We start from the raw sequence: 25,372 nt of genomic DNA, 5'->3' as shown, positions 1-25,372 counted from the left end.
GTGGTAACCTTACTCATTAGTGAAGGACAAAGTGCTAAAAAATAGGCTAATACAATTCAATATGTTCAAGGAGACAAAATTGCTGAACTGGTTTGAAATACAGTCTGCTTCTGATGGATAAAGGGACTGTTAGGGTACAGAGAGGCTCATTTCACAGAATTTTTATGGGACCATTTGAGATTTTAAATAGCCGCCCACCATTATATCTAGGTCAGAGTACGTTCTGTGTCATTTTAGAGGAATAGGTTTTAATGTTAGCAGTTGGCACCAGTCACTTACTAATGTACTGTAGCTTTGGTACAGACCCTCACTCTGCTTGTCAGTTGTGAAACCTATGTAGGTTGCACCTTATTTTATGGTTCACATATTACCAGGTATGTACTGACAAGTAAGTCTTGGTAAAATTGTAATTCCACTGTAATGAAGTATGAGTTACTTGTTTGTTTCTACCCTTATGAATGTACCAGCAATATGTTGTCATTATTATGTTTGGAATCTGTAGATACGTCTCTGGACTGTAGATAAGTCTCTGGACTGTAGGACTGTAGATACGTCTCTGGACTGTAGATAAGTCTCTGGACTGTAGATAAGTCTCTGGACTGTAGATACGTCTCTGGACTGTAGATAAGTCTCTGGACTGCAGGACTGTAGATAAGTTTCTGGACTGTAGATAAGTCTCTGGACTGTAGATAAGTCTCTGGACTGTAGATAAGTCTCTGGGCTGTAGTAAGTCTCTGGACTGTAGATACTTCTCTGGACTGTAGATACGTCTCTGGACTGTAGATACGTCTCTGGACTGTAGATAAGTCTCTGGACTGTAGATAAATCTCTGGACTGTAGATACTTCTCTGGACTGTAGATACGTCTCTGGACTGTAGGACTGTAGATACGTCTCTGGACTGTAGATAAGTCTCTGGACTGTAGATACGTCTCTGGACTGTAGATACGTCTCTGTACGGAGGATGGACTTTTGCATGAGATGACCCCAAAGGTTTTTTAAGACCCCTAGATCTCTTACAAGAAGAGGGGATGGTAATATTTTAGTCTTGGCCGAGCGCCAACCATCAGCTTGTCTTCCCTCACATCTCACACACTTCTTATGCACTTTGATAAAATAATGCCTTTAATAGGTTGCACCTCACGTCAATAGTCATTTAGTTTGATAGTCATCTTGGTTAGGATACGTTTTGAAAAGCCACCTCATCGAATAAAGGTGACTTTTCTCTCTTTGATCAGTAGAGTAATTAAGAGTTAATGAGTGTTGATGACAAGCCAAAGTGTCATTACCAAGAGGTCAGAGGGCGTGTAGCAATAAACATTGAACAGCAGCAGAGCCCAGACAAGACCATCAGTTTGGTGAAATGAAACATTTGGCAGCTCTGTGATCCATGACAAGGATCAGCTATCTCACCATCTGCATCAGTCGTCTCCCAACCTGCCTGCAGACGGCCAGGGAGTCTGCCTCATTTTCTTCGCCTAATCAACTCCTCTGTAATAAAGACTCTCCACCGCCCACCTCTATATAGAGCAGATAGTCGTCCATCATTCCCTCTCAACTTCCAGCCAAGTGTTATCAAAGAACATTTTCTGGGAGTGTTCTGGGGTTTGGTTAATCAGTACATTGTGTGAAAGTCCTGCTGTGCCTCTGCTTGCTTTCCTCTTTAATTAATACCTAGCCTGGTACTCTGGAGGACCTGCTCTCCCCAGAGGGATGATGACACCAGCGACGGAAGCTCCTTCAGGGAGTGCTTTTGGAATATTTTGAGGGATATAGTACTGTGTATTAAATCCCTCACAGGTTTCATCTGATGCTATCACAACCAAAAACAGGAAGGATGAGTGTGGTTGGATTTCTAAATTAAGAGGCTGCATTTTGATATTCAGAGATGTTTATTCATTTGTTGTAAAGTTTTGGTGTCAAGAATATCTCCCAACTGGGGCATTATTGGTTTCTGTCATTTCAGAAAGAAGAAACGTACATGGTGCTGAAAAGGATCATATGCTGTTTGGTTGAGTGTAGTTCCAGTGTTGGCATACTAGTTTGACTGTCACTCCACACACCTTTCAGCATTGTGCATCATTTAAAATACAACTTTTGAGGTGTACTTCAAACTGCAATACACTTCAGAGAAACAAACAGCATCAACGTGATTTCAAAGAAAGGAAGAACAAAACCTCGTACAGAACAAAATAGGATTTTATTAACTCCTAATATTAGTTCTAGATCTGTTTTTAGAAAACAAGAATAATATCTATAACATTTACACAAACAAATTGAAGTGTGTAGATAAAAAATAGTTTGTCTCTCTCTCTCTTCCAGTAAATATAATATATTTGGATATTTCCAAAAAAATAAAAGCAAACCCTCCCCTCTGTAAATAAACCCCCAGAGACAATCACTCCCATGGGGAAGGGAAAAGGCAACACGCATCTGAAACCAAACGCGACAGAAACAAACAAGAGCCAATACCTCAAAGACATGGGTACTTATTTCAGCAAGAGATACGACAATTTTCACAAACATATATACAGTGTTTTAGGTTTCCCTAAACATTCTTGAATAAAAAAACTGTACACAATGACAAAGCTATCACACAATAGTACATGTCAAGGTTGTAGATCCATAATGTTTCAGAAACGTTCAAAAAGAGACAACAAAATGCAGCTCAAATCTCTGGTCAGAGTTGAGAGCCACAGAACGTTTGAAAACACAACTGCATTTTTCATACAACCTAAAAACACAAATGTACTGTATGTAGCATTTAAGTTACAATGAGATGATAGACAATGTGGGCCTGTCTGTGTGGCATTCAGACTATAGCGCTCATGAGCAGAGTAAAATATCCCTCATTTGAAAAAAGACAATCAATACATCTTTTGCTGGTGAAAGAAGTGGTGAACTCAAATACTGAAGTTTATCGAACTTCTAAGCAACTCAAGATGCTCATACTTTTGCCCACTTCTGGTAGGTGAAAATATGTTCCAATAAATGGCTTTTCTTCACAATATCCATCTCACCCGTTTCAAAAAATCCCTCACTTGCATAAATGGATACCTAACACCCAAATGTTCCTCATCTCCATTTGTCTGAAAACTTAACTTTAAGGCTTTGGCTAATTCATTTGCATGGTAGTCAAAAAAGAATGATCAAATTCATACATGCTGTATATTATTAACAGTCTGAAGAGGGTTCAGAATGGCCTGGTGCGTTTATATCCATTTTACATTTGATGGATATCATAGTTTATTAGTTCAGCTAAACTTGCTTCGCATTAATAACTGATTTCTGAACAGTTTTCAGGAGAGTTGAGACAGCAAAATGCTAAAATGTGTAGACTATGGAACTGGGACAAAGAGGGCCAGTATGTTAAAGACAAGCACATGATGAACAACCTCCTCCTCCTCCTCCTCCTCCTCACTGGGCAAAAACTTGTTGAATCAACATTGTTTCCACGTCATTGTGAGGACGTAGAAACAACGTGAAAAACTGATTGGATTTGCAAAAGGTCAAAGGGCATTTAATTTTTATTTTAACCAACTTTTAACCAACATCCAATGACATGGTGATTTTTTTGTTGTTGAATTCACATTAGTTGACAACTCAACCAAATGTAAATCGAAACTAGACTTTGAACAGACGTCTGTGCCCAGTGGGTCTTGTGCCATCTGAAAATTGGGATGAAGAAAGGATCAAGTGAGTATTTTCACGTTATCCATATCTGAAGAGCTTAAACATAGATGCCTGTAGAACATATTTACAGCACATTACAAGGCTTATGTCCATATATGCAGTAGAATAAACTCTAGCACACAACAGTCAGATCCTCTTATCATAGAAGACGTAGCAGAGCGCTGTATCTACGTGATAAAACTGCAATAACACATTTACAAAAGCAATACATTTCTGTATAGACAATTATTCATATGCAGACAAACATACTGTATTCTTAGGTATATCATTTAGGCTTGTATTTCCAAGAATAGTTTTAATTTGTGACCGAAACGGACAACTTTTTTTTAATCAAAAGGCTTTTGCCCCAACACTGAGCAAACAGTAGCAGTCTCTCTCTTCTGTAAAATGCTGCCATTTATCCCTCACTAACCTATGAGATCACTATCCCATCACTGTTGCTCCGTCTGATTTAAACTGTCAGCCCATGGGTCTGGGGAAATCCCCCAGCTGTCAAACTGAGAAATAGGCCAGGTATTTGAGCAATCCATCAACATTCATGTCATAAAAGTGACTGGTCAATAGTAAACACATTTCATTCAATTGCCTACACAACACAAACATGCTAGGCTAGAGCAGGATGTATCACCAGTACTGTAGCAATACACAGGCAGAAGTTTCAACAAGGTACTGGAGTTACACCACGGACACATAATATTACACACAAACTATCAAAACTATTGTTTTTGAATTAGAAGGGGTAAGTACATTTTAAGTCCCAGGTAATACAATCGAATAATATTAGCACACAACTGTTAAAAGACAGCAATATCATGAACAGAACACAGCCTGAGATGTATAAAGCTACAGACTGGGGCGTAGGATGTTAAAATATACAGAGGCATTTATAATCTTCTTGTTTCCGTGATGTTTACAATTTTGTTGTTAAATACACTCTGCACAAAAAGACAGTCTAGCCAACAAGGCATTGCTAAGCGCATTGTCATAGAATAGATTGCATCTATATTTAGAACTGTTGTTTCTAACCGTTCAGTTGCAATAGTGTGATCAGCGTTATAAATGACTTTTAGACCCATGTCATGATGAATAATAACAAGGCATATTCTTGTGGTAAGTGTACCACCATGACATCGGCGTTAGTGACCGATTACGTGTATGAATGACTGATCACCAAACAGTGAAGGGTAACTGATTTGATGAGTGGCACACACCGTTCCAATACTAGCTAATTGTTTTGCCAATTGTGACTAGGAATGAAGTAGAAAAAAGTCAGTCCCTCAAAGAGGGTTTTGACATTGTGATGTTAAGTTCAAGGTAAAGTGCTATGCATGAAATCACTGGCCAACAGTCTTTACTTGACTAGAAGTAGGGTAAGGGAGTGAAGCAGGTACTTAGAATAGCCAAACATCCACTAGGATTATTTTGAAGTGCTTTTGAGTGGGCAGATGTGACATTTCTAAAGGTTGCTTAGTAATCGAATGAAGCCTATTTCCTGGGATCTGCTGGGCACCTGTAACTAAAACCAGAGGTTAGACAGGCTCACAGAGAAACAAACAGTCACAGAGCAGTGATTGAAGAGACACACATTACATTCTGGGGAGAGGGTTCAACCAAAACACTAACTGGTTAACAGTTGGGTTCAATTCCTTATTCTTGAGGCACTCCTATTTTTTTTTTTAAATATATTTTTTAGATACACATTACAATTATGATTTAAACTATCCCAATCTAACATTACAAATGAAATACCAAATGCAACTAGGTGTGTTTTGATTGAATCACCTCATTAAATACAATTTCAGATATTGTCCGTAGACATAACACTAAAAAATACATTAAAACAAAAAGCCTCATATGTCCTGAATAAGCCCCCCGATTAGACAATAATTACACGCTCTCAAACTACAAAAGACAATTAAATGAATTCAGATATTATTAATGAATTCAGATATACATTATAGACTCCAGTACAGTAACAGACCAAAAGAGCCCTGCCAATAACAAGTTACTGTAGTCCACTGACTCTAGAAGGCTAACACTACTTCATTAGATGGTACAGTAAGTATATTTGGAAAGGCTATTTGGTGTGAAGCTGGACTGTTGTTAAGGATACTAATGCATCTCCTTTAACTAGGAGCAAACTGAGCTAACAATGTCATGAGTCAGAACTTTATAAAAATGCACTCTTTAAGAGTAACATATGTACTCTTTTAATGTACAAAAATAATTGTTGGACACCAATTGCTAATCAACCAACAAAGCTTTTTAAGCTTTTTGCTATAAGCATTGTCTAAATAAATTAAAAATAATTGTGTCAACATTTCCAATTGTTTGCTAATGTAAAAATGGCCAGTGGACAAATATCTCTATAAATCAACCAAGTTATTTTCAGTAAAAACTCAATGAAATCAAAGCTGATCAAAAGCTTAACCATTTTATTTTCAATGATAACCTGATCTATTGTAAGTTATACTTGGTCTTTAACCATGTCGCATAATGATTATATACAATTATGCTAGCAAACCTAGTCTTTTTTTAAATCCATTTTGAAAGTAAACTGGGTATTCTGTGTGTGATTTTGGTAGCATTATAAGGTGTTATAGCCCTTGCATGAATGAAGGCTACCACTGTATCTCTAAAATGACATAGGATTTAATCAATACAGCTGGTCTTTGGTGAAGTTTCACATGATACTCCAGAACCAATGTTCCATCTTGGCATCAAAATAATTAACTAGTAATTAAACCTAAAAGAAAACCTGGAATGGACAGTGAACATGACCGACTATCAAATTCACATAACAACAGAACGTGATCACACCTGATTCTCCATCAAAATAAACAGTACATTTGAATGTATTCATCTGAATCGTTAAAACACATCCACCAGTTCTCTGGTTTTCATGTTAAAAATGTAAAAAGCTAGACTTTTCCAGAATAAAAGTTCCAATCCAGCCATGAGATTATCAATGGTAAGCGCCATTTCTTCACCATGATTATAAAATGTTCACATGACTTGGCTTCTTAAAAAAAAAACAGCATCAAGCATCAACATGCCTTCCAAGTTCATCTGCAAGTAAAACACTTGGTATGGTACCACTACATCTCTTCTTCATGTAACTGGTCATTTGAAAAGTACTAGAGAATAAGAAACCAATTACATGTAAAGCAATGGGCAAGCACTACCATAATGCTTTCATGGACAAAGTTTAATCTATAAAGTCAAGTGCCCTGTCATGGGGGAAATTATAAAACAGGAAAATATATTTAAATATATATATAATATCAATTTAAATTTGAGGCAAAAATCTGAATCGACAAAGAAAGAGAGACGCACCAAAAATTCCTTATCTGGCAACAAAAAAAGAAAAAAAAAGTAGCCCCTCTAAGTTTCAAAGTTGCCAACACCACCTCTCGGCCTTGATCCAGAACCTCTGGGCTAGCCCGTCATGAGGTTCTTTGAATGCAGATTCTAACTGCTAAAAAAATCATTCATTCAACAGCACTCCGGACACCAGATCGCCACTCATGAGTGCACTCTGGCTTGGAGTACTTGATTTGGTCATGGAGTGTACCTTCTGTCCCATAGGCTGAACTGGGGAATCAATGTCCACAGGACTGTGGAAGGACTCCAGGACTCTCCTCATGGTTTCTGTGGGCCTGGCGACAGCACTACAGGAGTCGACAGGCCGTCCACACTCAAGGCAGGGATATGGATATGATTGCTTCCATTGGAGGGGAACTAAAACAATAAAGTACAGCTGATTAGTAACATCTAGAGTAGTTACATCCTGTTGCCCATTTGTTATGTGTTAAAAGGCTCAACTATGTAATAAATGAGAAGTTGTGGTCCAGCACTGGGACGGTGTAAGATGTTGTAGTATGATTGTTAACCAGTAGAGGAAGGTTAAAGTATTTTCTATTAACGCAGTAATCATAATGTACCTAAACCTACATACAGTACAGTACCAGTCAAACATTTGGACACACCTACTCATTCAAGGGTTTTTCTTTGTTTTTACTATTTTCTACATTGTAGAATAATAGTGAATACCTTAAAACTATGAAATAACACATGGAATCATGTAGTAACCAAAATAAGTGTTAAATCAAAATATATTTCATCTTTGAGATTCAAAGTAGTCACCCTTTGCCTTGATGACAACTTTGCACAATCTTGGCATTCTCTCAACCCTCTTAATGAGGTAGTCACAGTCATGGAGGAGGAGGGGTAATGGTGCTTTGCCGGTGACACAGTCTGTGATTCATTTAGAATTCAAGCCACACTTAACCCGCATGGCTACCACAGCATTACGACATCCCATCTGGTTTGCGCTTAGTGGGACTATCATTTGTTTTTCAACAGGACAATAACCCAACACACCTCCAGGCTGTGTAAGGGCTATTTGACCAAGAACGAGAGTGATGCATCAGATCACCTGGCCTCCACAATCACCCGACCTCAATCCAATTGAGATGGTTTGGGATGAGTTGGACCGCAGAGTGAAGGAAAACCAGCCAACAAGTGCTCAGCAGATGTGGGAACTCCTTCAAGACTGTTGGAAAAGCATTCCAGGTGAAGGTGGTTGAGAGAATGCCAAGAGTGTGCAAAGCTGTCATCAAGGCAAAGGGTGGCTACTTTGAAGAATCTCAAATCTCAAATATAATTTGATTTTGATTTGTTTAACACTTTATTTGGCTACTACGTGATTCCATGTGTGTTATTTTATAGTTTTGATGTCGTCACTATTATGCTACAATGTAGAACATAGTAAAAGTAAAGAAAAACTCTTGAATGAGTAGGTGTGTCCAAACTTTAGACCGGTGCTGTACATACGCAAGTAGTTGTGCTGAGCAATTAGTGATTTGTGGTCAGTTTTCGATTTCAACAATTTTCTTTAGACGTTAAAGGTGCACTATGCAGAAATTGCTCCACCATTTCCTGGTTGCTAAAATGTTAATAGTTTGCTTAATTTCAGTTTGTGACAAAACAAGCTCTTGTAGATAATCATTGTACCTAAGTGTACATAACTCTAAACCGCTGTGAAATATCTTTTCCATAACCCAAAATATTGTATTTCCAGCTGGTGTACAAAACCGAAGGTGAAAGACGCAAAAACAAAACTTAAGAACGGGAAGCATTGAAATAATGCACACAGATCTACCGCTTCTTAGACTTGCTTTCAATGAGAATGACTGATCTATAACTCACATTTCTATGGGAATTTGGTCAGCTCGCCCCAAAAGTTTCATATTGTAGCTTTAAATGCACTATGAATATATATTGAATTCTGTAACACCACAGAATAAAACAATTAATACTTAAGTCCCATGATGATAGTGACAGCCCATTACCTGCTATTCACTTATTAACCATCATTTATTCACATGACTTTAATAAAATATTTGTTTTATTTTACAACTTTTTTTTATTTAATTCCGAGTCATCATCTCATATCTATAGAGCTGCAGCCTATTCTGTCTGACAAAAATCACAATTTGAATAGTTCTTCAAAGTAAATAAGGTACACTTTTATGACTGCTGAATACCAACTATCAACAGTTTAGATCAGGGGTCTCCAACAGATAGATCCCGAGCTACCAGTAGCTCACCTATGAGTGGCTCACCTATGAGTGGCTCACCTATGAGTGGCTCACCTATGAGTGGCTCGCCAATCAATTCTGAAAGTACATGCATTTCTTCATTTGTTCCATCGCAAACTGTCAAAAACATAAATCTCCCGGCTACTATCCAATCAAAGCCACAGTGACATTATCTCACCCCTGGTTAGCCACTGCAAAAGTAACAACCTCTGCCAATACATTTCCAGCACGTTTGTCTATGTCTGTCTATTTGGTACATTGTTTGTTTACCACTCTATATGTAGCCATTGATTGATGCTAATGATAACCGCCATGTGGGTAGACAAAGAATTTCACAAAAACCTTCTCAATTAAATGTTAACTGCAAATAATTAGGCCTAGCTGACAGAACTATATCATGATGATCTGTATCAATTGGGTGGCCATTGTTTTACAAACTGTGCCATGACATGTGCTGCAGTAGTAGGCCTGACAGCAGAAACATCGCTAGACTGACACATTCCTCTCTTGCTAGATGCGCAATTAAAAGGGGAATTCCATATTATTATGTTCTTCTGATGTGATTTAAGCATTGACATGAACTTCAAACTCTCTTCTCTCAGTCAGTCTCCCTGTCTACTCCACACAGACCGGACAAGTATGCGGGCGCGCAATGGATTATGGTCATTGTAATTAATTAGCATGTTTTCTGCGCTAAACTATGTAACGACATATCGCTCAGCACTAGTAAGTTGTGACCAACATTATATGGCGGCAGGTAAATCTAAAAATATTTATAATAAAACCCATCTCTCTATACTTCTGTTAGTGATGTAGATGAGATCAGGATGGCCAGATGGCCTGCTCTAGTGCCCTCTGCCAGGCAGCAGCAGGGACAGGACAGAAGGACATACCTGAAAGGAGAGCTTGGCCGGGCTCCGGGGAGCAATGGGACTGAGTGTGCTCCAGAAGTGGATGGTGGAGGGGAGAGGACTTGGTGTCAGTAATACCGGAGTCTAAGGGACAGAGCACAAAAATATAGAACATTTATGATTATTAGCCAGTTTAACACAGAAACTATTTTAATCAATGCATTCATATCATATCAAACTAAATACATTATTGTCTTGATAAATCATGTATAATAATAATTTGGTGAGGGTCGAAAGGCGTTTGGAAAGTTGAAAACACACTAATACACCGACATTTGTTAAATGAGGCCCCAGGAAGTGTGACAGTTTAATTTATTTTTATGTGGCACTGACCAGGCCAGAGATGTCACTTACCAGAGAATGGGAGGTGAACACTGTAGGAGTCAGAGTGTTGGTGGCACTTCCAGGGGCCAGAAGGCTGTTGACGGCAGCATTGACCTGATCCAGTGACAGACCAGGGGGTAGGAGGGTTGAGGAAGAGGGCAGTTCTAGGACTTTGGGCTTCTTGGCTTTCGGGGGTTGTACTTCCTGGGGCGACCAGGCTGGATGAGTAGCCGCTTGAAGAGCAACTGCTGGAGTCATGGAATTTTCTGAGGGGGAGGAAGGACCAAGAATGAGGGAACAGTAGGCATACCTGTCTTTACAGGAATAAAAACCCAGTAATAAGAACAGTGTCATGTTTAAGTGAGAAGCCAGTGTTAGGAAGATATATTGGCACGGGTGTAACTTCTGGAATAGACACCGGCTGGAATGCGGTTTTAACCAATCGGCACTGCAGATTAGACCCATCTGTTGTATAATACCACACATCTAAAGCATACAGTATAGCTACAAATATGTGGACATCATATTGTGTGAGGTATGTATGACTTGCCTGGTAAATGGGCCTCATCTTTGCCTTGTTCCTCCCCTTCCCCAACAGGCTGGCCCACTGGTTCCACGCACGGTGGGAGGACATCAATGGAGAGGGGGGTTTCAGGTTCCCTTGGTCCTGATGCAGATTCCGGAACCTAGAAGAGGAGAAAGGTCCAAATAAAACCATGGAACAATGGAACATGTAATTTGCTTGTGTGTTCTCTTCTCATTCACCTCTACAACATGTTTCTCCCCCAAGGTCATGATCTTCACCAGTTCCTCTTCAGACGTGAGGTTTTGCTCTTTGGAATGCACCAAATGTGAGGGCTTGATGACCACAAAGACAGGGTGGCCCTGAGGCTGGTTCACCACACACTCCCCCGGGGCCCCAGGTGCAGCAACAGGGGTCAGGGTCAGAGGAGTGAGGGAGCCAGGGTCCGACACACTGGTCAGATAGATCTGAGGAGGGTCGCATAGGTTCTGGGTCTTCTGTGGCTGAGACTTCTGGACGTTCAAAACAGCATTTAAAGAGAAACATTAGATTTGCACACCATAGCATCCAGAATCAGAATCCGTGAGCAACATTTGAGTCAACAGGGTACTATGGTTCAAACAGGGCATTTGGGTGCACTTTGTATAAAATAGTTTTAAGCACAAATGTTAACATATGGATCAACAGAATCTTTGACAAAAGGAGGACATTTTGTGACTTGTGAGTGTCTTACCGAGCTGCCTGTGGTTGACACTGACAAGGTCTGGGGGCTGAGGGCAGGCGTGACGCAGGGCGAGGGATGAGTCAGTGTGACCTGCAGGCTACCCTCTACGCTGCCACAGCCCTGCATGGAGGAGCTCTGGCCATCCAGACACACCTGACAGACAGGTAACACTTATAGTAGTCTGAACCGTTCAATAGTCACTTCAATCACACATTTGACATTTCATCAACACCAATAACGGAAAAAAAAGGATATTTAGTAGTAATGACCATGGTTAAAATGGAGAGGTCCTCGTCATGGGCCCTCACCTCCCGCAGTGTCCGATCAGCGCTGTGGGGTCTGGGGGAAGAGTCCTGATTCAGCAGCTCAGTCTTTATAGGCTGTGGAGAGGTCCTGCAGGGGGCTTGGAGGGACTGGATGGTGAAGGTGGAGTAGAGCCCTGACTTCATGTAGTCGTTGCGAGAGCTGCGCTGGACAGAGACTGGAGAGGACCGCTGCATCTGCAGGTTCTTGGAGGGGCAGTTAGAAGACCCCCCTCCTGGGGACTTGGTCTGGCCCGCTGCATCAAGATTCTCCTGTTGCTGAGAATCCTCACCGCCTCTGACACAGTCCACTGATGAAGGGTCAGGGTGGGCTACAAACTTGTAGACAAACTTCTGCCCACTCACCTTCTTGATGATATTCTATAAAGGATTACACTGAATTAACAGACAATTGCAATAAACCATACTGAAAAAACAAAAACAATTACCTCAACAAAATATCTAGCTGAAAGAAGTAGGCTTACACCTACTGGGCTGCTACCAGTATACTGCTACACATAAATTATCTGGAACAGCCTTTTCTGCTTTGAGTCGTGAATTTACACCTGAACACAATGCTGAGCTCATTGTTTGTGGACAGAAAATCAACTAATATGATTAATGTTATAGCTTCACTCAGTGGATCAAACATCTCATAAATACTTGAAAAAGTCTCATACCAAACAATAAGCAGCAAGGATACCTTATCATAGTAGTATCGCAGCGCCCTGCTTAGTTTATCGTAGTTCATGTTGGTCTTGTTCTTGCGGAGCCCCCAGAGGCGTGCCACCTCCTCTGCGTCCAGCAGCTTGAACTCCCCGTCCCCAGAGGTCCAGGAGATGAGGTGCCTATGGCTGTCGTCCTCGAGGAGATGCAGCAGGAACTGCCACAACGTGATGGACGGGTCCATGGCTGCAGGGGGGAACAAATCAGAAACATGAGTGAGACTGCCTTGCAGCAACGATCCATAACAGACAACATCTGAATGAGCTCTCACAGCCTCATTTAGATACAGCAGCTAGTCTAGCTACTGAGTTAAGATTAGGGCCACCTCATTTGTGCCATGGCTAGCTACTGAATTTAGGTTGGGGCCTACTCATTTGTGCCATGGCTAGCTACTGAATTTAGGTTGGGGCCTACTCATTCGTGCCATGGCTAGCTACTGAATTTAGGTTGGGGCCTACTCATTTGTGCCATGTCTAGCTACTGAATTTAGGTTGGGGCCTACTCATTCGTGCCATGGCTAGCTACTGAATTTAGGTTGGGGCCTACTCATTCGTGCCATGGCTAGCTACTGAATTTAGGTTGGGGCCTACTCATTTGTGCCATGGCTAGCTACTGAATTTAGGTTGGGGCCTACTCATTTGTGCCATGGCTAGCTACTGAATTCAGGTTGGGGCCTACTCATTTGTGCCATGGCTAGCTACTGAATTTAGGTTGGGGCCTACTCATTTGTGCCATGGCTAGCTACTGAATTCAGGTTGGGGCCTACTCATTTGTGCCATGGCTAGCTACTGAATTCAGGTTGGGGCCTACTCATTTGTGCCATGGCTAGCTACTGAATTCAGGTTGGGGCCTACTCATTTGTGCCATGGCTAGCTACTGAATTCAGGTTGGGGCCTACTCATTTGTGCCATGGCTAGCTACTGAATTCAGGTTGGGGCCTACTCATTTGTGCCATGGCTAGCTACTGAATTCAGGTTGGGGCCTACTCATTTGTGCCATGGCTAGCTACTGAATTCAGGTTGGGGCCTACTCATTTGTGCCATGGCTAGCTACTGAATTCAGGTTGGGGCCTATTCATTTGTGCCATGGCTAGCTACTGAATTCAGGTTGGGGCCTACTCATTTGTGCCATGGCTAGCTACTGAATTCAGGTTGGGGCCTACTCATTTGTGCCATGGCTAGCTACTGAATTCAGGTTGGGGCCTACTCATTTGTGCCAGTGTTTGGGAAACATTGGAAGAAAAGGAAAATATTTTGTCACACTGATTTGTTATTTTTCAGATCTGTGACTAGGGTTGCACATTTTGGGGAATATTCAGGTGGAAACCTTCCATGGGAATGAACGGGAATATATGGGAATTAACAGAAATATATGCAAATGAATATTAATACCATTTCAAATGTAGATGTTTTTTTGCATTGGACATATTTACCATATCACATGGAGACGGAAACATAAACATTTTACCTTATAAGTTGATATAATTGCAATTTTTAAATCCTTCCAATTGAAAAAAAACAAAAAACAATTTAGTTATTAATTCAACTTTAATTAGATGAGTTGATTCTTCACATTGGACGATTTAACTGAACAACAAAAGAAAGGGAATGTTGAATGATCCCCAATGATCCATCGCATCTCCCAAAAAGGTTTTCAACATACAAAATGATAGTAAAATGATAGTCTAGAAACTAAAGCTTTGATTGTCTTCCTCTCAAGCTTCCATGTCTTCTCCTTGGACCTCCTCAATGTCCACCTCTTGAACGTCAGACTCTGGGGCCTCATCTTCCCTGTCACTTTCCAACTTTGTTGAGGATGGGTCGTTGTCAGGCTCAAAAAGCCTCAAATTTGCCCGGATGGCAACCAATTTTTCACCCCTTGTATTGGTCAGCCTGTTGCGTGCTTTGGTGTGTTCCCAAACAAGGACCAGTTGCGAACTGAGGCGGCTGATGTTGGTGGGATTTGAAGAATGATGGAGGCAACAGGGGGAAGATCCACAAAGTCGCTTCCACAAGGTATGCTGATGAGATACAGTGGGGCAAAAAAAGTATTTAGTCAGCCACCAATTGTGCAAGTTCTCCCGCTTAAAAACATGAGAGAGGCCTGTAATTTTCATCATAGGTACACTTCAACTATGACAGACAAAATGAGAAAAAAAATCCAGAAAATCACATTGTAGGATTTTTTATAAATGTATTTGCAAATTATGGTGGAAAATAAGTATTTGGTCAATAACAAAAGTTTATCTCAATACATTGTTATATACCCTTTGCTGGCAATGACAGAGGTCAAACGTTTTCTGTAAGTCTTCACAAGGTTTTCACACACTGTTGCTGGTATTTTGGCCCATTCCTCCATGCAGATCTCCTCTAGAGCAGTGATGTTTTGGGGCTGCTGCTGGGCAACACGGACTTTCAACTCCCTCCAAAGATTTTCTATGGGGTTGAGATCTGGAGACTGGCTAGGCCACTCCAGGACCTTGAAATGCTTCTTACAAAGCCACTCCTTCGTTGCCCGGCGGTGTGTTTGGGATCATTGTCATGCTGAAAGACCCAGCCACGTTTCATCTTCAATGCCTTTGCTGATGGAAGGAGGTTTTCACTCAAAATCTCACGATACATTGCCCCATTCATTCTTTCCTTTACACGGATCAGTCGTCCTGGTCCCTTCGCAGAAAAACAGCCCCAAAGCATGATGTTTCCACCCTCATGCTTCACAGTAGGTATGGTGTTCTTTGGATGCAACTCAGCATTCTTTGTCCTCCAAACACGACGAGTTGAGTTTTTACCAAAAAGTAATATTTTGGTTTCATCTGACCATATGACATTCTCCCAATCTTCTTGTGGATCATCCAAATGCTCTCTAGCAAACTTCAGACGGGCCTGGACATGTACTGGCTTAAGCAGGGGAACACGTCTGGCAATGCAGGATTTGAGTCCCTGGCGGCGTAGTGTGCTACTGATGGTAGGCTTTATTACTTTGGTCCCAGCTATTACTTTGGTCCCAGGTCATTCACTAGGTCCCCCCGTGTGGTTCTGGGATTTTTGCTCACCGTTCTTGTGATCATTTTGACCCCACGGGGTGAGATCTTGCGTGGAGCCCCAGATCGAGGGAGATTATCAGTGGTCTTGTATGTCTTCCATTTCCTAATAATTGCTCCCACAGTTGATTTCTTCAAACCAAGCTGCTTACCTATTGTCTTCCCAGCCTGGTGCAGGTCTACAATTTTGTTTCTGGTGTCCTTTGACAGCTCTTTGGTCTTGGCCATAGTGGAGTTTGGAGTGTGACTGTTGAGTTGTGGACAGGTGTCTTTTATACTGATAACAAGTTCAAACAGGTGCCGTTAATACAGGTAACGAGTGGAGGACAGAGGAGCCTCTTAAAGAAGTTGTTTCAGGTCTGTGAGAGCCAGAAATCTTGCTTGTTTGTAGGTGACCAAATACTTATTTTCCACCATAATTTGCAAATAAATTCATTAAAAATCCTACAATGTGATTTTCTGGATTTTTCTCTCCCATTTTGTCTGTCATAGTTGAAGTGTACCTATGATGAAAATTACAGGCCTCTCTCATCTTTTTAAGTGGGAGAACTTGCACAATTGGTGGCTGACTAAATACTTTTTTGCCCCACTGTATGTTGGCATCTCCATCCCAAAGCCCTTGTTTGGAAGCATACTTCGCCAGACTTCCCTCATCCAGGCCACGGTGGCGAGAAACAGTAGTGATGGCACCATAGGCCTTGTTGATCTCTGCACCAGACAGGATGCTCTTGCCAGCATACTTGGGGTCCAACATGTACACTGCGGCGTGTATGGGCTTCAGGCAGAAGTCATCACGCTTTGTAATGTATTTCAGAACTGCAGTTTCCTCTGCTTGGAGCAACAGTGAAGTGGGCAGGGCAGTATGGATTTCTTCTCTGCAAGCAGAGTCTGAACATCAGACATGATGGCATTGTCTCTCTCAAGCCGTGCAATGGCTGCTGCTACAGGTTTCAGTTGTTTCAGGCTGGATCCTCTTGATGGGGCTGTCCATATCGGCAGATTGTGATATGGACATTTCTTGGAGAGACTCCTTCCCCTCCAGAAGACTGTCAAACATGATGACAACACCACCCCGACGGGCGTTGCTAGGCAGCTTCAATGTGGTGCTCTTATTCTTCTCACTTTGATTGTTGAGGTAGATTACTGCTACAACTCGATGACCCTTCACATAACTAACTATTTCCTTGGCACTCTTGTAGAGTGTATCCATGGTTTTCAGTGCCATGATGTCCTTGAGGAGCAGATTCAATGCATGAGCAGCACAGCCAATGGGTGTGATGTGAGGGCAGGACTCCTCCACTTTTGACCAAGCAGCCTTCATGTTCGCAGCATTGTCTGTCACCATTGCAAATACCTTCTGTGGTCCAAGGTCATTGATGACTGCCTTCAGCTCATCTGCAATGTAGAGACCGGTGTGTCTGTTGTCCCTTGTGTCTGTGCTCTTGTAGAATACTGGTTGAGGGGTGGAGATGATGTAGTTCATTATTCTTTGCCCACGAACATTCGACCACCCATCAGAGATGATTGCAATAAAGTCTGCTTTTCTCTATGATTTGCTTGACCTTCACTTGAACTCTGTTGAACTCTGCATCCAGCAAAATAGTAGATAAAGCATGTCTGGTTGGAGGGGTGTATGCTGGGCAAAGAACATTCAGAAATCTCTTCAAATACACATTGGCTTGAGCATCAGAGGTGAACCAGTTGCATACACAGCTCGAGCAAGACATTCATCAGCATCTCTGACTACGTTCCTCCATTGAGTCAAAAAAACTTCTGATTTCAGGAGGACCATGAGCTGTTGCCATCGATAAGGTGTCGGATTCATCATTTTCACCTTGAATAGAAGTAGAGGGACTTTTGTCAGAGGTTGCTTGATGCGAGTGCTGAGGGAACTTTATGCACATGGATTCTGCACCTTTGTTGCATTCTTTACATATGATTTGACACAGTATTTGCCAATCCTTCTACATCAGCTGCAGTGAAATGTCTCCACATATCAGATAGTGCCCGTGGCATTTTCCTGTAAAAAATTGAAAAATAAATAGTAAAAAAGAAAAGTAAAATACAATTCCATGTACAGATAAAACGTTAAGCGGTTAGATTAAACAAATCATTTTGCAAGATAAATGTTTTAAAATGAAACGTGTGGAAACAGGTGAATTAACACTCAGTTAGCAGGCTCAAGCAAGCTAAAACCCAGATGGTAGCAAAAACGAACTAGCAGAAATGAGTTAGAAATGATTTAATCAAACTTTGCTCTAGGCTACTATTTACTTTAATTATGTATGTCATATAAAACATATTCACTCCAACCAGTATTGTAATCAAAACTTACCAGAAAGCATGTAGTCCTTGGCTCAGACAGTGTAGTAGTGTAGGCTCAAAAGCATCTCATTAGTGTACAAGATCTTGATAATCAGCTGTACATGTGATGGAAGAATGCACTGTGCATGCAGAGGGTTGCAATTCCATTGAATTGGGGATAGTTTAACCAAAATATGCCACAAGACCTAGAATTGCCTTACGTGTATCCCACAAAAAAGGTTCACTGTTATAAGCTAACTAAAGCAAAATTCCCCAAATTCCCAGGCTTAAACTTCCCATGGAAAATATCCGGAAAAATTCCAGAAATACCCCCAACCCTATCTGTGATCATGGTGTACAAAACAGATTATTTTAATTATTGGGTTTAATGTTGCCTACCCATTCCCCTTATTAGGGTTTAACAACATTCAGCATTTTAAGTTCAATTCCTTCTAACATAAAAGAGCATCTTTATTTGGCCTTGCTCATTTCATTACAGTGAAGAGAGTAGTAGTGTAGTATTTCAATACAGTTGTTTCTGAGTAGTGTAGTATTTCAATACAGTTGTTTCTGGGTAGTGTAGTATTTCAATACAGTTGTTTCTGAGTAGTGTAGTATTTCAATACAGTTGTTTCTGAGTAGTGTAGTATTTCAATACAGTTGTTTCTGGGTAGTGTAGTATTTCCATACAGTGGGTAGTGTTGTATTTCCATAAACTGAGTAGTGTAGTATTTCCATACAGTTGTTTCTGAGTAGTGTAGTATTTCCATACAGTTGTTTCTGAGTAGTGTAGTATTTCCATACAGTGGGTAGTGTAGTATTTCAATACAGTTGTTTCTGGGTAGTGTAGTATTTCAATACAGTTGTTTCTGAGTAGTGTAGTATTTCAATACAGTTGTTTCTGAGTAGTGTAGTATTTCAATACAGTTGTTTCTGAGTAGTGTAGTATTTCAATACAGTTGTTTCTGAGTAGTGTAGTATTTCAATACAGTTGTTTCTGGGTAGTGTAGTATTTCAATACAGTTGTTTCTGAGTAGTGTAGTATTTCAATACAGTTGTTTCTGAGTAGTGTAGTATTTCAATACAGTTGTTTCTGGGTAGTGTAGTATTTCCATACAGTGGGTAGTGTAGTATTTCCATACAGTGGGTAGTGTAGTATTTCCATACAGTTGTTTCTGAGTAGTGTAGTATTTCAATACAGTTGTTTCTGAGTAGTGTAGTATTTCAATACAGTTGTTTCTGAGTAGTGTAGTATTTCCATACAGTTGTTTCTGAGTAGTGTAGTATTTCAATACAGTTGTTTCTGAGTAGTGTAGTATTTCAATACAGTTGTTTCTGAGTAGTGTAGTATTTCAATACAGTTGTTTCTGAGTAGTGTAGTATTTCAATACAGTTGTTTCTGAGTAGTGTAGTATTTCAATACAGTTGTTTCTGAGTAGTGTAGTATTTCGATACAGTTGTTTCTGGGTAGTGTAGTATTTCAATACAGTTGTTTCTGAGTAGTGTAGTATTTCAATACAGTTGTTTCTGAGTAGTGTAGTATTTCAATACAGTTGTTTCTGAGTAGTGTAGTATTTCGATACAGTTGTTTCTGAGTAGTGTAGTATTTCCATACAGTGGGTAGTGTAGTATTTCAATACAGTTGTTTCTGAGTAGTGTAGTATTTCCATACAGTTGTTTCTGAGTAGTGTAGTATTTCAATACAGTTGTTTCTGAGTAGTGTAGTATTTCAATACAGTTGTTTCTGAGTAGTGTAGTATTTCAATACAGTTGTTTCTGAGTAGTGTAGTATTTCAATACAGTTGTTTCTGAGTAGTGTAGTATTTCAATACAGTTGTTTCTGAGTAGTGTAGTATTTCGATACAGTTGTTTCTGGGTAGTGTAGTATTTCAATACAGTTGTTTCTGAGTAGTGTAGTATTTCAATACAGTTGTTTCTGAGTAGTGTAGTATTTCAATACAGTTGTTTCTGAGTAGTGTAGTATTTCGATACAGTTGTTTCTGAGTAGTGTAGTATTTCAATACAGTTGTTTCTGAGTAGTGTAGTATTTCAATACAGTTGTTTCTGAGTAGTGTAGTATTTCAATACAGTTGTTTCTGAGTAGTGTAGTATTTCGATACAGTTGTTTCTGAGTAGTGTAGTATTTCAATACAGTTGTTTCTGAGTAGTGTAGTATTTCAATACAGTTGTTTCTGAGTAGTGTAGTATTTCAATACAGTTGTTTCTGAGTAGTGTAGTATTTCCATACAGTTGTTTCTGAGTAGTGTAGTATTTCCATACAGTTGTTTCTGAGTAGTGTAGTATTTCCATACAGTGGGTAGTGTAGTATTTCAATACAGTTGTTTCTGGGTAGTGTAGTATTTCCATACAGTGGGTAGTGTAGTATTTCCATGCAGTGGGTAGTGTAGTATTTCCATACAGTTGGTAGTGTAGTATGTCAATACAGTGGATAGTGTAGCATTTCAATCCCCACAGTAGTGTAGTAGTGTAGTGTTTCAATACACTGGGTAGTGTAGTATTGTAGTATTTCAATACACTGGGTGGTGTAGTAGTGTAGCATTTCAATACACTGGGTAGTGTAGCGTTCCAATACACTGGGTAGTGTAGCGTTCCAATACACTGGGTAGTGTAGCGTTTCAATACACTGGGTAGTGTAGCGTTTCAATACACTGGGTAGTGTAGCGTTTCAATACACTGGGTAGTGTAGTATTTCAATACACTGGGTAGTGTAGCGTTTCAATACACTGGGTAGTGTAGCGTTTCAATACACTGGGTAGTGTAGCGTTTCAATACACTGGGTAGTGTAGCGTTTCAATACACTGGGTAGTGTAGCGTTCCAATACACTGGGTAGTGTAGTATTTCAATACACTGGGTAGTGTAGTATTTCAATACACTGGGTAGTGTAGCGTTCCAATACACTGGGTAGTGTAGTATTCCAATACACTGACTCTATAGTGTAGTATTTCAATAAAGTGGGTAGTGTAGTAGTGTAGTATTTCAATACACTGAGTAGTGTAGTATATCAATACACTGAGTAGTGTAGTATTTCAATACACTGGGTAGTGTAGTATTTCAATACACTGACTCTATAGTGTAGTATTTCAATAAAGTGGGTAGTGTAGTAGTGTAGTATTTCAATACACTGAGTAGTGTAGTATATCAATACACTGGGTAGTGTAGTATTTCAATACACTGAGTAGTGTAGTATATCAATACACTGAGTAGTGTAGTATATCAATACACTGAGTAGTGTAGTATTTCAATACACTGGGTAGTGTAGTATTTCAATACACTGAGTAGTGTAGTATTTCAATACACTGAGTAGTGTAGTATTTCAATACACTGAGTAGTGTAGTATTTCAATACACTGAGTAGTGTAGTATTTCAATACACTGGGTAGTGTAGTAGTTGACAGATAGTAGCCAGGTGTAATTCCAGAATAAAAGACAGTAAACGAAGAGCTACTAGCGAACAACAGGCCACAGAAAGAAAGGAAGTGCATTAGTAGTTAAGGAAGGACATGTTGGGCATGCAAATGAACCTTATTACCATTTTTTTCTCCAATTACATAACTCCTATCAAACACCTTGGAAACTATCACCATGGTAAAAAGCCTTTCATTAATGGTAACTAGGGGAGGGAAACAACAAAGTCTAACATGAACATATGTGAGTGTAGCCAAGTTAGGCAAGTACTAAAGTGTAAGGATGCATCATTACTGTCAACATGATTTTGAATAACAAAGTTACAAGTCCTTTAGCTCATGTGAAGGAGGGAAGAACATAGGCCTAGCTTCAAAGTAACTGTTTCCCAGCTTCCTTAAGGCACACTCTGAACATGTCACTAGGTTTTTGGGTGAGTGCTGGGATAGAAGAATTGAGTAATGAGTCATAAATTAAATGGCCGTATAAATATTAGCGGAACTGACAAAGAGTTGTTGTAAATCTGTTTTCACTGACAAACATTGTCGTCTCAGAGGTAAACCTATGCATGGAGTGAGCCTCTGCTTCAATAGCCAATTATTATTCACAGACAAAAAGGTCTGAGAGGATTTATACACCTAAATGAATGAACTGCATTGACCTCATCAAGACAAAGCAGCAGCATTGTACATAGAGATTATACTCAAATCTATCTGAATCTCCATTCATTCAAAACTGACAGAAGAACAATTACCAATGGCGATATTTTATAGGCTAACTATGATTTTTTGGGGGCTTCATGCCACCCATATGACCATCCTTCAGGGGAACAATGCATCAAAGGGTGTCTCTGTTTTGAAAAGTGGTCTTAGCCATCTATCAAGGCTGTAGCTTCGCTACAAGCATGAGACGAGTAATGCCATTGTAGTACATGAATGTACTGAAAAACAATGGAATAAATCACAACACTTTAGTACTGAGGTATAATTGTGTAGTCCAGTAAGAGCCTGGTTTGGATGGTAGATCTAATGGGAATAGGACCTTGAGTGTGAGAAGTCCTGGGATGCTATGTGATGTTGCTTTTGTGGTTGTTAGCAGGTACAGACCTTCAATAAACTGGGGTGGAGGAGGCAGCGGCAATAATTCTGTGAAGTGCACCACAGAGAAACAGTATGGGTGACCTTTGGGCTGTGAGGTAAGGCAAGAGGGGGAGCATGTTTCATGTACTATACACATACATTTTCTTGATCAAGTTTACCCCTTCATTTTTGGAGATGACTTATGATTAGTTTAGTACCGCACAATGACCTATATACAAATTAGCCTACCGTTTCAACTCACAACAGTTAGGCCAAGGCTATATAGAAATCAAGTGCAACTTGTATGCGAGAATACACCGTGAAATGCACCTTGGAATAATGCACCAATTCTTGCTTACATTATGGTCTACTCTTCACAGTAAACTAATCTTACATAATGTGTGGTTTAACATTCTTGTTCTTGGAATGGGGAGCAAACTGTATCTCTTGTGAGTAAATCATCATTATACTAACGTTACAGCCTAACGTTACAGTAGTTCATTAATATTGAATAATTGCTTTCAAAATCACCAATGGCTGAACCTACAAATTATTGTGACTATAATAAAATGCTTTAAAACACCTGTTGCGACATTACATTTAGCCAGAGGCTAGTTCAATATCCACATGGCTAGTAGCAATCTAGTCACTGGCAACATCCTAGTTCGATTATGAATTGAAGGCCAAACCTTTCTATTTTTAGCTAGCACAAGATGAACATAAACAAATATACATGACAGTCGAGACTAGCACGGAAATGTTTTCCCCGACTACATTCAATTTACATAAATTCAGGGTAAACACTTACCACTTATTAAGGGGTTAGACTCCATCTCGTCTTGAAATTCCTTTTTATTTTATCCGTCAATCAAATTACGTCCATTATGTCAGCGCACTGAACGAAGGTGTCAAAAGTCGATTTGCGACACGGTAGAGATGGATGCGATTTACAGATACAACACCGATTTGTTATTATGCAACAGTGATCCGATGGTAACACTTGCATCTCTCCCTCCATGCTACAGAAGCTGGTTATTGACAGTGGTGAGCTAGCTATCTAGAAGCTAACGGGTAGGAATGTTTGTTTAAGGGAAAGTCATGTTGATTTAATTATAGCAAATATGAGAATTAAATTCGCAAAACATTGATTCGCTCATTTTAGCTAGATAATCAAAACTTTCAAAATTACGTATGTAATTTTTGTTTTAAACAAATGACAACAGATCATGTTGCTAGCAAGCTAACATAATCGCCAAGATTGCGTCGCTGCCCCTTATGAAACCCCCACCGTCTCTCATTTGTGCGTCAATTCGAACGACTCAACGCTCAATGTAGACTTGCTTCCGAGTTCACTGGAGAGCGCCAAAAGTCCTCCATAATGTAAAAGGCGTTTGCGATTATAGTTCATGGTATAAAAACATTCAACAAGGTGTGTCTTTCTGACGCCCGAACGGCCTGACTTAATCCTTTGCTTTTCCCTCGTTGCTTCCTGTTTCCACAAATGCCTCGACTACTTTCGTGTTCCACCATCACTCATTGCTGCCTGTTGGCTTTTTTTTCCTTGATCGGTTGCTGCCTGAAAGGCTTCAAACGTCACAAAATCGATGACGTTTCTTGCTCACCAAGGATTTAGACAAGGTGGTAAAGTGAGAATTTCAGCTGTGTCCCCTTGCAGTTCAATTTTTAACCATTCTATTTGGAGCAGCATTCATTTAGTGAATAATCTGAATCTGTAGTAATCTTGAACAACCCACAGGTATACTTTCCCCCGCCATATTGTTTTATTTTTTTTCTTACATAGCATAACAAAACATGATGAATGCAATTAGGCATGGGCAGGCATATAACAAAGTACAGGCCTATTTGTGGTAGTTTTCAGTGCCTGACTTAGACTGAAATAGGTGCCGGTACTGTTTATATTTAGGTGCAGGAGCTCCACAATACTTTTGAGCTAATATTCTATAAGAGGAACAGGAGCACAAGCAGTAGAACATTTGAGGTGCTGGTACTCAGCTCCATTGAGCTCCTGCCCAAGTCAAGCACTGGTAGTATAATTTTTTTGCTTTATATAAACATTATGTTCTTTACAACAAGACAATCATTTTAAGATTCAGAGGCCCAGTAATATTATTTATTTAATGTTTAACTATTACATTCTATTAGCTTACATCTTTCTTTTTAACCTTAGGTCACATTTTCTTCAATTGTAAATCTTTAAAATGTATTTTTTTTAAAAAGTGGGCTAAATATCTTAGCAGCATGAATCTTTCTTGTTCCACATCAAACTAACACCGTATCAGGCACATAATCATGCATGTGTCCCTTTTAAGCAATATGTACCCAGAAAAAAATATATATCTATTTTGAGAGTCAGGTCTTAACATCCAGTTGCCATGGAAACTATTTCTGGTGTGATGGGGCATCAGTCAAACAGAGATCCTATGAAATTACTTTTTTTTTTTTTTAATGTTTTTTAAATACAATGAATGAGTATCCCTAATTCTATGGTCACAAAAGCCTTACAGGTATATGATTGGAATAAAAAATATGTATTAATGTGAGTACATGGTAACTTGTCCAAAGGGCCCGAATTAAATGAGTGGTTTTGTAAAGCGATGGTGACATGGCTTCACATGTCATAATTTAATAAGTGAAAGTTTAAAAATACATCATTACAAAAATAAATTAAGTGAAAAAGTGGATATGGTTCCAGTGGATTTGG

The 25,372-nt window shown here is 39.9% G+C and overlaps 1 protein-coding gene across 2 annotated transcripts; it reads right to left on the bottom strand.

Annotated features, from left to right (window-relative positions):
* Nucleotides 1-1,871: 1,871 nt before the first annotated feature.
* elk1 (ETS transcription factor ELK1) lies at nt 1,872-24,432 on the bottom strand. Of its 2 annotated transcripts, none has more exons than XM_021566983.3 (9): nt 23,459-24,432; nt 12,782-12,990; nt 12,046-12,459; nt 11,786-11,929; nt 11,295-11,564; nt 11,080-11,215; nt 10,560-10,795; nt 10,188-10,289; nt 1,872-7,432 (listed from the first exon to the last, which is right to left on the bottom strand). In XM_021566983.3, exons 1-9 carry the CDS (start codon nt 23,481-23,483, stop codon nt 7,334-7,336), a joined length of 1,635 nt encoding a protein of 544 aa, XP_021422658.1. In that variant the 5' UTR covers nt 23,484-24,432; the 3' UTR covers nt 1,872-7,333. The 2 variants fall into 2 exon arrangements, with proteins under 2 accessions (XP_021422658.1, XP_021422659.1); XM_021566984.3 differs by having other exon boundaries at nt 12,085-12,459; nt 23,459-24,428.
* Nucleotides 24,433-25,372: the final 940 nt, after the last annotated feature.

The sequence above is a fragment of the Oncorhynchus mykiss genome, chromosome 16 (assembly GCF_057628025.1).
Source record: "Oncorhynchus mykiss isolate SJ-2025 chromosome 16, ASM5762802v1, whole genome shotgun sequence".
Lineage (NCBI taxonomy): Eukaryota > Metazoa > Chordata > Actinopteri > Salmoniformes > Salmonidae > Oncorhynchus > Oncorhynchus mykiss.
The sequence above is the reverse complement of the archived record's forward strand: the minus strand, read 5'-3'. Positions and strand labels throughout refer to the sequence as shown.

Excerpts from the sequence above, each read along its gene's own strand:
- elk1 (XM_021566983.3), bottom strand. The coding sequence starts at position 23,483 with ATGGAGTCTAACCCCTTAATAAGTG. Across the intron at positions 11,216-11,294 it reads GGGAGAAACATGTTGTAGAG|GTTCCGGAATCTGCATCAGG; the intron begins GTGAATGAGAAG and ends CTCCTCTTCTAG. Across the intron at positions 7,433-10,187 it reads CGGCCAAGCTCTCCTTTCAG|TTCCCCTCCAATGGAAGCAA; the intron begins GTATGTCCTTCT and ends TTATTGTTTTAG.